The 11,657-nt window shown below is 42.0% G+C and overlaps 2 protein-coding genes and 1 long non-coding RNA gene across 3 annotated transcripts; 2 read left to right on the top strand and 1 right to left on the bottom strand.

Moving 5' to 3' along the window:
- The first annotated feature begins 108 nt into the window (after positions 1–108).
- On the top strand, positions 109–4,108 carry LOC133969306 (histone H3.3A). The gene is made up of 4 exons (XM_062405706.1): positions 109–263; positions 1,768–1,911; positions 2,318–2,471; positions 2,724–4,108. The coding sequence occupies exons 2-4, from the start codon at positions 1,784–1,786 to the stop codon at positions 2,850–2,852; spliced, it is 411 nt and encodes a 136-aa protein (XP_062261690.1). The 5' UTR covers positions 109–263; positions 1,768–1,783; the 3' UTR covers positions 2,853–4,108.
- Positions 4,109–5,173: 1,065 nt separating this feature from the next.
- Positions 5,174–7,547, top strand: LOC133969307 (histone H3.3A-like). Its single transcript, XM_062405707.1, has 3 exons — positions 5,174–5,629; positions 6,046–6,199; positions 6,696–7,547. The coding sequence occupies exons 1-3, from the start codon at positions 5,502–5,504 to the stop codon at positions 6,822–6,824; spliced, it is 411 nt and encodes a 136-aa protein (XP_062261691.1). The 5' UTR covers positions 5,174–5,501; the 3' UTR covers positions 6,825–7,547.
- Positions 5,624–6,653, bottom strand: LOC133969309 (uncharacterized). The gene is made up of 3 exons (XR_009924194.1): positions 6,432–6,653; positions 5,982–6,205; positions 5,624–5,734 (listed from the first exon to the last, which is right to left on the bottom strand). It is a non-coding gene; the product is annotated as an uncharacterized LOC133969309 (long non-coding RNA).
- Positions 7,548–11,657: the final 4,110 nt, after the last annotated feature.

Genomic DNA, 11,657 nt, shown 5'->3' with positions numbered 1-11,657 from the left:
AACTTTAAACAACACAATACCTGTAAAACTAAGGTGGTGTTTGTCATCAACTCGATTATGTAACACTGTGTTTTAAAGTATTTGATAGTAAAAGTTCGTGTTTACAAATGTTGACAGTTGCATTGTGGGAGACGAGTGATTGACACCGCCGCCATTTTGCTCCCGCTCCGCTTCCATTGTGTGAGATAGTAAATATCCGACTCTGCCAGACAAGCACAACACTCTCGTACCGTAGCGAAGAAGCAGCGTTAAATTCACCGCCGGTAAGTGACACGTTCTCGCTCCTGTCTCCACCGAGGAGCAGTTTAAAGTGCGGTGTACAGGAGAGTGTTCGGAACAAGTAGTTTAGAGCGGGAATGAGCGGTTATTTCGACGCTGTGGAGAAAAACAGCATCAGACTCGGGGTTTGGGTTCACTTCTTCTTCCTCTGCTCTCATGTCTGCTCCACTTGAGCCTCTGCTCCGCGTCAACCCGACGTCTCCTCTTCGGCCGCTGGAGCTTTGCGCTCAGCCACGCGTGTCTCTTGTGTGTTCGTGTTGGCTCGTGTGCGCAAAGTTCGTGTTTTTAGGAGAACATGTCAAACTTTGTGTGTGTATGTGTGTGTGACAGAGCTAAAGCTTCGTTTGGCTCTGCGGCCATAATGTTGCGGTAGGAGGCGGGGTTACGGCTGATCCTCTCGCCTCACAGCCCCACAGACGTAAACTGTGTTGGTCGTTGAATACGAGAGAGACGCTGTTGATTGGTGCGCTGTAGAGTGACGGGCCTGGCTTGCTCTGTGATTGGTGTGGTTTAGCAGGCAGCAGTGTCGGGATTGGCTCAGCGTGCTTTGTTTGTGTCTGTGCCAGAGCACTACCAGAGCAACAACAACACTGAACATATCAGATTTAGCCTGACGGTGCTCGAAGAATTTCTATGGCCCTGTTCGGCTTTTTTTCAGGGCCTAGAGATGCTCAAATTCTTACCGAAGTTTGAAGGAATTCCAAAAAACCCAAAAGTAATTGTATTCTGGAGTAATTTGAAATGTGCGGGGCGAAATGGCTCAACAGCGCCACCTAAGGTAAGGCCCCTCAGTTCACCTTTCACCGATCTTCACAAAAATCGAAGCCCAGGTCTATCATGATCAGACAAAAAAAAAGTCTAGAGGTGCAATTGGAAAAACGCAAACGGAAGCCCGCCATTTTGGATTAAGTGACCATTTTGTCCGTTTGCTATATTTTTACTTCAATTACTTGTCCTAGGACTTTCATTAGATCAAATTCATATGGAGATGAGTGTCATCTCAACAAGATGGTGACCTTTTATCTCCATCTTGTACCTTGAATTTTGCGTTTTCATCACATGGTGTGACCGTGGCATGGTGTCAATGTTTAATTACACACCATCAAAACAGGAGGTTGTGTATCTCAGACATACTTTGGGCAATCGAGTCCAAATCAGAAACACGAGTCCTGGCCCGATGCATCTACACAGAATCATGACTTAAGATCACAGCGCCCCCTGGTGGCAACATGCAATGTCTTGTTTATGCATGTCTTACACTTGGATGTATTCAGACTAATAGATCTGTTTAGGCCAAAAACACTCTTTTCACCTCTGCATTAAAGACATCAGAGGAATCTAACAACACTGACACATTGACAAAAGCAAACTGACAACAAATAATTACTTGCTTAATGAATCCTATGAAGTGTTATTTTGTATAAAGCGATGTAACATGAACTACATTAGAAACTGTAATGTATAGGTGTCCTCTTGTCTCCCATTCAGGTGATACTTTGACATAATGGCTCGTACCAAGCAAACCGCTCGTAAATCCACTGGAGGAAAAGCTCCTCGTAAGCAGCTCGCCACCAAGGCTGCCCGAAAGAGCGCCCCCTCCACCGGCGGAGTGAAGAAGCCCCATCGTTACAGGTAATACCATCCACTTCAACTTGTCATAAATGGGAGTAACGCACACATCCAATGAAACTCAATCTTTTCATGGGTCCTGGATCGACAAAACATCAAGAAAGAGTACATCTGCAGACATAAGGCTCCCATCAGACTTGAATTCAATACCTGAGTTTGTTTTGTTCACTATTGTGTGCAGACTTCCATTTGTCCGACTCGTCTTTAGTCAGCTGACTGGCTGCTGCCTTTTTTTAAATATACAACAAATCATTTTCTTTAAATGACAAAACTAAACATCACATGATAGAATATTAAAACAATTTTGGGGAGAATTAATCATATATACAGTGAATACACACTGACAGCTGTTCACTTCTCTGTGTACTGCAGCACGTCCTCAGATTTAGAACATGGTTGTGTGTTTCAGGCCCGGCACAGTGGCTCTGAGAGAGATCCGTCGGTACCAGAAGTCCACTGAGCTGCTGATCCGTAAGCTGCCGTTCCAGCGCCTGGTGAGGGAGATTGCTCAGGACTTCAAGACTGACCTGCGTTTCCAGAGCGCTGCCATCGGCGCCCTGCAGGTATGTCTGTAAACAAAGTATATCAACCCATTAAGACCTAATGCGGCCAATACAAACACACTTTAACACCTACACATCGTTTGAAACCAGCCTGTTATCGGAAGAGCCAACGGAATTCAGTGTAAAGCATAGACCTTTCCGTAGGTCTTGTTGAGCTGGTAATTTCAAGAGTAGCTCACCATCCCTGATATAACACAACTCATAAATTGACACAACTCTCCTGCTATCATGTGTCGTCCCCTCTCCCTGCAGGAGGCCAGCGAGGCGTACCTGGTGGGTCTGTTTGAGGACACTAACCTGTGTGCCATCCATGCCAAGCGCGTCACCATCATGCCCAAAGACATCCAGCTGGCACGCCGCATCCGTGGAGAGCGCGCTTAGTCAGCCTCACTAATGTTCCTGTTTTTCTCTACCTGTCCCTGCCCTCCTTCCTTTATTCCACCCCACCCACCTGCCTCCACCCCACCCCCCTCTCTCTACCCAGCTGGCCCAGCTTCTCAGTAGACTTTAGCGTAACCCTAATATGAAGAGATAGAAATATGTTGAAGTCATGTCTCTCATAGTTGTTTTTTTTGTTGTTCTCACCAAATGTTTTAGGGTACCTTTTTTGTGCATGTAAAAGGTTTAGCAGATCAGACTCACTGTGCACACATGGTCAATCAGGCATCACAGGGTTTGGGTGGTACTACGAAACATGAATCCCACCCTTGAGCTCACCTGGATTTTTCTACAGTGGTGGACCGGTAGGTGCATTTTGTGTGGCACACAGGTAAATCAGAAGGACTTGTCCGAGGGGCTAGTCTGCTTAAGCGGAGCTGCAACTTCCACAGCAGGGTGCTATTAAAACTAGTCCCCAGGCCATTGTCCATCTGAACACCCTCCTCCCCTCTCCACACAGTCCGTCCCTCTCAACTCAGCCCGACGGCTCGCTGCACCTCCTTCACCTCAGTGATCTGTAGTGGGAGGGGATGCTGGTCTGTTGGTGTGTTTGTGTGGATGTGTGAGCTCTGATCTTCAATGCCACTTGTGCGCAACAAACAAGAATCTCTTGGTTGCTTGAGAATATTGATTATCGTTGTGGATATGGTGTCTATTCTTTTTCTATGCATATACATCGAGGATGAGCATCTCTTCCTTAACCACTTCAAAAATAAGAGAAAATTAATCGATATTGATATTGTCAGCATGGTTGTCATGTTTTTATTTTTTTTAACAGTGATCCGATGTATTGTAGAAAATCCGGAAGGGCTTCTTTCTTTTCCAAGGCAACCTCTAGCCTAAGGGCATCCACAAGGGGGCGATGGTTTAGCGTCTCCTCTTCCAATCATTTGTTCTCTGTAGATCAGGCTTCTGTCTCTCCATGTTTATCAAATAGATGTTAGACTTGTCAAAACACTATGAATAGAATCATGGTGAAAGCTACACTGCATGTTTAGGGTCTGCGTCTCCTGCACTCTGTAGATCTGAGCAGATATAATCTGTTCTTTCTCAAAATTTGTGATACACAATATAACCTCATATATGTTTTCTTTTATATTTTTCTTATTCCTCAAGATTTTCAGACTTATAAATGAGCTGATCTTTGTATTTTCCAAATTTCTCATTTTATGGTGGTAATAAATAGGTGTCAGAATAAATTGATGGCCGCAGGTGTGATTTATTTACATTAGAAGATCGGAGGGACTCTGATGTGATTCTGGGACTTACCAAAAGAAAGGTTGGAGCGGCCACAATGGGGCACCCTTTAACAACATACCACACAGACAACAATCTGTACTAACTGGATACTAATGTTGAAAAGGACAATAACCTGGCACATTTGAACCAGGTTCTGTTCTGTGTTAGTGTCCATCTGTTGGTGTTGAGCTGATCATCTAAATGAACACAATGATCTGAAACTGGGGAAACATGTTTACAGATAAATATATACTTAACTTATGATATTTCATTGAGGCCTGTAGCATGTAGACTGTTTATTCACACGTGACAAATAGTTCAGCAGGATAAAAAAATATGGTTTAACTTTTTTTTTACGAGTTTAAAAGCGTAATTCTATCCTTTTGCCTGACAAACGTAATTTTTAATTACAATTATGCAGTCCGAAGAAGACTGTAGTTTCGTTTGTTGATGTTTTTATTGCTGATACTTTCCTTGTCCTTTTGTTAACAGACAAAAAATTGATACGTGATTTTTTATTTATTTTTAGTATCAGCACTTGGCCTGTTCTTGGTTCACAGGAAAAAGGAAAACTTGAATTTAAATTATTTTTTTCTTTACCTCTCTTTGGTTTAAATGAACCAAAACTGAATTTTTCATTGTTTTTGTATCAATAGTAGAATAATATGCAGCAAAGCTTATTAAAAGATATTTTTCAATGAAGTGTCGATCTTAATTATCTTGAATTTCAGTCATCACATGCCACGAACAACCTTGATCTAAATGACGGCCTGATGACATCACAGAAATCATGACCTAAAATCACAGCCCCCCCCCCCCCCTGTTTTTTTGCATGTAATAAAAGTGCCTTACACTTGGATGTATTCAGATTTAGAGATCTTTTCAGATCAACACACTCTTTTCTCTCTTCAGATCGTATAAATCTTTGACCTTTCCATCTGTTAAGTTATCTCGCGCAGTGTAACTTGGCGTAAAAAGTATGAGCGTAGCGTTTGTTTAAGTAGTTTATTCTCATGTGCACCGGCTCTATTCATCCGTCTCATGCACAGGTAAAAGGGGAACTGACAACATACGTCATTCTCAGAAACCGTAACACCTCTAATAAACGGGCACTACTGCTACCATAAAACAAAGAGAAGAGCGTTCTCTATAATGATACTTTAAAAGCATCTAAGACATCAAAGGAATCTAACACCAGTGATACTGTGACATTAAAGCAAACTGACAACTAATGATCCTTTGAAGTGTTCTTCTATATAAAGCCGTTTTACAGGGCGAAATAACATGAACTACATTATTTGTAATTATTTGTAGAAGTCCTCTTGTCTCCAATTCAAGTGATACTTTGACATAATGGCTCGTATCAAGCATACCGCTCGTAAATCCACTGGAGGAAGAGCTCCACGTAAGCTGCCTACCACCAAGGCTGCCCGAAAGAACGCCCCCTCCACCAGCAGAGTGAAGAAGCCCCATCGTTACAGGTAATACCATCCACTTCAACTTGTCATAAATTGGAGTAACGCACAGATCCAATGAAACTCAATCTTTTGGGTCCTGGATCGACAAAACGTCAAGAAAGAGTACATCTGCAGACATAAGGCTCCCATCAGACTTGAATTCAATACCTGAGTTTATGTTTTGTTCACTATTGTGAGCAGACTTCAATTTGTCCAACTCGTCTTTAGTCAGCTGACTGGCTGCTGCCTTTTTTTAAATATACAACAAATAATTTTCTTTAAATGACAAAACTAAACATCACATGATATAATAATATTTTTTGGGGGAGAATAATATCTACCTAATGAATCAAATATATGGTGAATGCACACTGACCGCTGTTCACTTCTCCGTGTACTGCAGCACGTCCTCAGATCTAGATCATGGTTGTGTGTTTCAGGCCCAGCACCGTAGCTCTAAAAGAGATCCGTCGGTACCAGAGGTCCACTGAGCTGCTGATCCGTAAGCTGCCGTTCCAGCGCCTGGTAAGGGAGATTGCTCAGGGCTTCGGGACTGACCTGCGTTTCCAGTGCGCTGCCATCGGCGCCCTGCAGGTATGTCTGTAAACAAAGTATATCAACCAGTTAAGACCTACGGCGGCCAATACAAACACACTTTAACACCTACACATCGTTTGTGTTATCGGAAGAGCCGACGGAATTCACTGTAAAGCATAGACTTTTCCGTATAAACTTTTTTCTTTTTCTTTTTAAGAATAAAGACAACAGGTCAGCAGAAAATAACTCTGGTTCTAAAGCTTCTTTATCGTTAAGACTGTGCTGTTACCTGCTTTAATATTGCTCCTCTCGCTTAGATCATCAGCCATTGTCCGAAACTCTACTGTTCAGTGAATCACAATGTATTTCTTTAGTCACACATATTGAAAACTATGACATCGTGGATAATACGCACACAAACAGAGCTCCCAGTCTTAAAGCTATATAATATGCACATATTTTGCATCGATCTAAATGGGCTACGAAAGATATAACACAACTCTTAAACTGACAAAACTCTCCTGCTAACATGTGTCGTCCCCTCTCCCTGCAGGAGGCCAGCGAGGCGTTCCTGGTGGAACTGTTTGAGGACACTAACCAGTGTGCCTGCTTTGCCAAGCGCGTCACCGTCATGCCCAAAGACATCCAGCTGGCATACCGCATCCGTGGAATGAACCTTTAGTCCACCTCACTAATGTTCCTGTTTTTCTCTACCTGTCCCTGCCCTCCTTCCTTTATTCCACCCCACCCACCTGCCTCCACCCCATCCCCCTCTCTCTACCCAGCCGTGCCCAGCTTCTCAGTAGACTTTAGCGTAACCCTATCATGAAGTGATAGAAATATGTTGAAGTCATGTCTCTCATAGTTATTTTGTTTTTGGTGTTCTCACCAAATGTTTTAGAGTACGTTTTTTATGCATATACATCGAGGATGAGCATCTCTTCCTTAACCACTTCAAAAATAAGAGAAAATGAATCGATATTGATATTGTCAACATGGTTGTCAGTTTCTTTTTTTTTCTTTTTTTAACAGTGATCCGATGTATTGTAGAAAATCCCGAAGGGCTTCTTTGTTTTCCTTGGCCACCTCTATCCTTAGGGCAGCCACAAGGGGGCGATGGTTTAACGTCTCCTCTTCCAATCAATTGTTCTCTGTAGATCAGGTATAGGCTTCTGTCTCTCCATGTTTATCAGATAGATGTTAGACTTGTCAAAACACTATGAATAGAATCATGGTGAAAGCCACACTGCATGTTTAGGGTCTGCGTCTCCTGCACTCTGTAGATCTGAGCATATATAATCTGTTCTTTCTCAAAATGTGTGATACACAATATAACTTCATATTTGTTTTGTTTTATGTATTTCTTATTCCTCAAGATTTTCAGACGTATAAATGAGCTGATCTTTGTATTTTCCAAATTTCTCATATTGTGGTGTTAATAAATATATGTTAGAATAAAGTGATGGCTGCAGGTGTGATTTATTTACTTTAGATAGATCGGAGGGACTCTGATGTGTTTCTGGGACTTTCCAAAAGAAAGATTGGAGCGGCCACAAGGGGGCATCCTTTAACAACATACCACACAGACAAAAGTCGGTACTAACTGGATACTAATGTTGAAAAGGACAATAACCTGGCACATTTGAACCAGGTTTTGTTCTGTGTTAGTGTAAATCTGTTGGTGTTGAACTGATCATCTAAACGAACACAGCACCCGTTTCTTTAAGTAAGTATCTTGTGTCTGTATCTGGCAAGTCAATATGATTCAACTCAGTTTTTACATGCATAATTCAGCTGCACCCGCCTCAATGAGAGTGACTTTAACAGCCTGCGCTCAGATTCTCACAGATCAATCATGTTAGAGTCACCGATTACTTGTCTCACGTTCAGAGGTCAACTCCAGTCGGAATGATCTGAATAAATATATACCTAACTTATGATATTTCATTTAGGGCTGTAGCATGTAGACTGTTTATTCAGACGTTGTGACACATTGCTCAACAGGATAAATTCATTTTCAGGATTATATTACGTGAATCAATGCACCAGCAATATTTGATCTCCGTCTCTTTGAAGCGTTTCAAGGTAATTTTTGCATTATATCTTAAAACATAAAATCTCTTAGATTTAGTATAGTTGAAACATATATCTGACCAAAGTAAAGCACAGTCACTTTCTTTTTGACTGTATTGATGACCAACCGCCTTCAGAGAAGTATGAGCGCCCTCTAACGGAGCCATATTTTTCAGAACAGACTTCACGCCCTGAGCAATGTGATTTAAAAAAAAAAAGAAAGTTTCGCATTTATGCATTTTGATATTTATATATTTCAATTTTGGATAGGATACTTCTACTTAAATTGAGCGTCTCAACATTTATGTTACCAATGAGTGCAACAGTCATCAAATCAACCTCTTATATGTAAGCGCAGGAAAACATGAACAGAGCATGAGCTAATATACATTCCACACGTGTGGAATGTATATTATTACGCAGGCAATATTGTCATGGTTTTGGGGCCTTTTTATTATAATTAATATGCTATATATTGAAGTTTTGCTTTGGGGTTTATATTAACACCAGCATTAACAATTTAAAGAACAGGTTGATATGTTAATACATGTTATAGCTTGACTATTATTTGTTATCTCCCATCTAAGTTGGGGGGAGACCAGAGCCTGCCTCATGTTATTATATTGTATTTATTATATTACATACTTACCCTATAAAATCATCACTCTTCAAGCCTTTACCAAACCAACCCAAGCAACCAATAACTACAAGCCTATCAGAGGTAAAATAAAGGGAGGTCTTCACCCACCTCGGGTCAGAGAAAAGACACAAAGGAGGACAGACAGTATGTCTGCTGCTGAGAACATGGCAAGTGTCCAGCTCACAGTAAGGACGGAGCAGGGTCACTGGGGTGCTTAGAGCATTAACTGCATTATGCCATATGTTTCTGAGATGATGTTCAAAGAATGAAAACATTAGTACATGTACAGAAGAAGTTGTGGTAGATGATTTCCACTCAGTTTGAATCCATTGGAAAATAGATAAGTCTTTATTCTTTTTATCTTAGCCACCACTCAAAGCACTTCACACTACAATTCCTTCACACATTCATGCAGGGCTACTGTATACTACAGAACGTGTTATATTACACAGTGTCAAACAGTTGTTTGGGGTTCAGTTAGATGCCCAAGGAGCCGGGTTTGTACCACTGACCCTCTGGTTAGTGAATGACCCACTGTACCTCCTGAGTCACTTTTGCCCAATCCTGTGTCCACCTCTGGACATACTGCATTTCACTACACTATCTAAATAACTTTCTTTCTTTATATTTATTTATTCATACCTGGTTATGGCAGTAAAAATGAGGATCAGCACATATCTCACACTGTCTTTATTTCTCAAATGAAACTTAACGCCAGGTATGAGTTACGGCTTCAGAGGTGTTTCAGGGTGAGAACACGTTTTAAAGACAACTTAATCAATATGTAAGAGATAGCTGGGTGATTCACTGTACACACAGAGGTTATCACCCCCCCAGCAGAGGCATCAACACAACAGGGTGTTTTAAGCACCACAATATTTAAAATGTCTGGCATACTAACACATTTTGCTATCACAACTCCGAACCCCTTTAACCCCCCCATAAAGGCTCAGTGCACCACCGATGATCCTACCCTGTAAGTGGGGCCTCTGGTGAAGTGTGTGCTTCCCCAAGAGAGACAGCCCAGCTTCTACATATGCTGTGCATATACTCTAAAGGTGGATGAAGACCCATCCAGGTAGACATATCACTCTACTTTGCCTGGCCCCACATGATTATGAGGAGCACTGCTTTGAAATATAATCAAGCTGTCATCAAAGCTCTGTTTTTACAGCCAGTAGCAACCAAAGTTTCTGCTTTTTGAACATATTTTTAAGTTGAAAAGTAAACAGGGGCCTGCGTGTTTGTTTCTCAGACCGTGCCGTGTTTTTCTCTTCCTGCGTTCACCTTCCTCAAGGTCTGCTCCGTGCTGTCCATCCCCCATCACATCTGCTGCTCCCTGGGATTACAGCACAAATGTCTGTCTGAAACTCTCAGTGCTGAGGGGGAAGATTACAAGTGCACTGCACCCTCCAGGATGGGTTAACCAACCAGGGCGCACAGACGCAGGGATTAACCAATCACACCACAGGGAGGGAGGGCGGAGGGATTAAACCCGCACAGAGTGGGATTAGGTCAGTGTTGAGTGCAGGGAAATGCTTTGAAATGTCTCTGGCCACCCGGTTACTCCACTTTATGCAACAGATCTCAAGTTATGCTAAAAACATGTGAGCATGCAGATCAGATATGATTTACATGGCAACAAATATTTGTTCTCTTCTCAAGTATCAGTAGAGCAGTATAGTCATTATTAACTCTTTTATACTCATTTAGCTTTTAAGAAACATTTACATGTTGAAAATAAAGGCAGCAGGGGTTGAAACAGGGGGGAACCACTGTGCTGATGGACACGTGTGAGAAAACAAATGTCGTGAAAAGGCTTCAATAAACTTCTCTGTTGTCGACGACCTACATGTTTGGAACGTTATATGTTTGGGGGAGCAGAGGGTGAGTGGGAAATGAATGAGGGGTCCTGAGGAGAGAAAGCAGGTAGGGGTAGAAAAAAACCTTCATCTTGGTTATGTCCTTCTTTACACTTGACATCTTGCACATTTGTCGATCCTGGGAGAGGGATCCCTCACATGTGGCTTCTTTTAGGTTTCTACGTTCTTTTTACCCTGTTAAAAGATTTTTCTTTTGTAGTTTTGAGACAAATTGTGATTTGTGAATATGAGCTACACAAATAAAATGTGATTGATTGATTGATGAGAGGTAGAAAGAAGACATACTGCAGAGGGACGACAAGTGGACAAAGATAGAAAAGACGGAGAGGGGAAAAAAGTGAGGGGAGAGCCCGGAAAAGGTGAGGGGGAGGAGGTGTGGCTAAGGTGGGGGAGATGGGTGAGAGACAGAGGGAGCAAGGGCAATAATCCAAACTAATTCACTTAGGGCATTGCTGAAGGGAGGCTAAGAGGATTGAGACAGTCCCAGAATCAGAACAACTAAAATAACCAAGACATGCAGGCCACATGACGAACATGACGATCTGACAACACGTACACAGCCACTCTCCACCCTGACCCCTCACTCTGCCCCCCCTCACCACTGTCTCCTGCAGCAGCATCAATAGCCAAATTATCACTCACTTCAAAGCCCAGAGTCTCAATGATCATCACGGAACAGACATGGACTGAATTGCTTTAATATGTCACACAACTACAACAGAAGGTCGAACTTTTCACTGAACAGATCAGAATGATGAAACTAACACTGTAACACGCAACACAAATAGAAGAGATCTAAACGCAACCAGTTACATATGTAAGGGTAGGATAACTTAATAATAATTAGCATAAAATAAATTGACCCTGAAAGAGGAAGTGACCTAAAGGACTCGAGAGCCCCTTCATGTTAAAGTATCTT

The sequence above is a fragment of the Platichthys flesus genome, chromosome 15, assembly GCF_949316205.1.
Source record: "Platichthys flesus chromosome 15, fPlaFle2.1, whole genome shotgun sequence".
Taxonomy (NCBI): Eukaryota; Metazoa; Chordata; class Actinopteri; order Pleuronectiformes; family Pleuronectidae; genus Platichthys; species Platichthys flesus.
The sequence above is the reverse complement of the archived record's forward strand: the minus strand, read 5'-3'. Positions and strand labels throughout refer to the sequence as shown.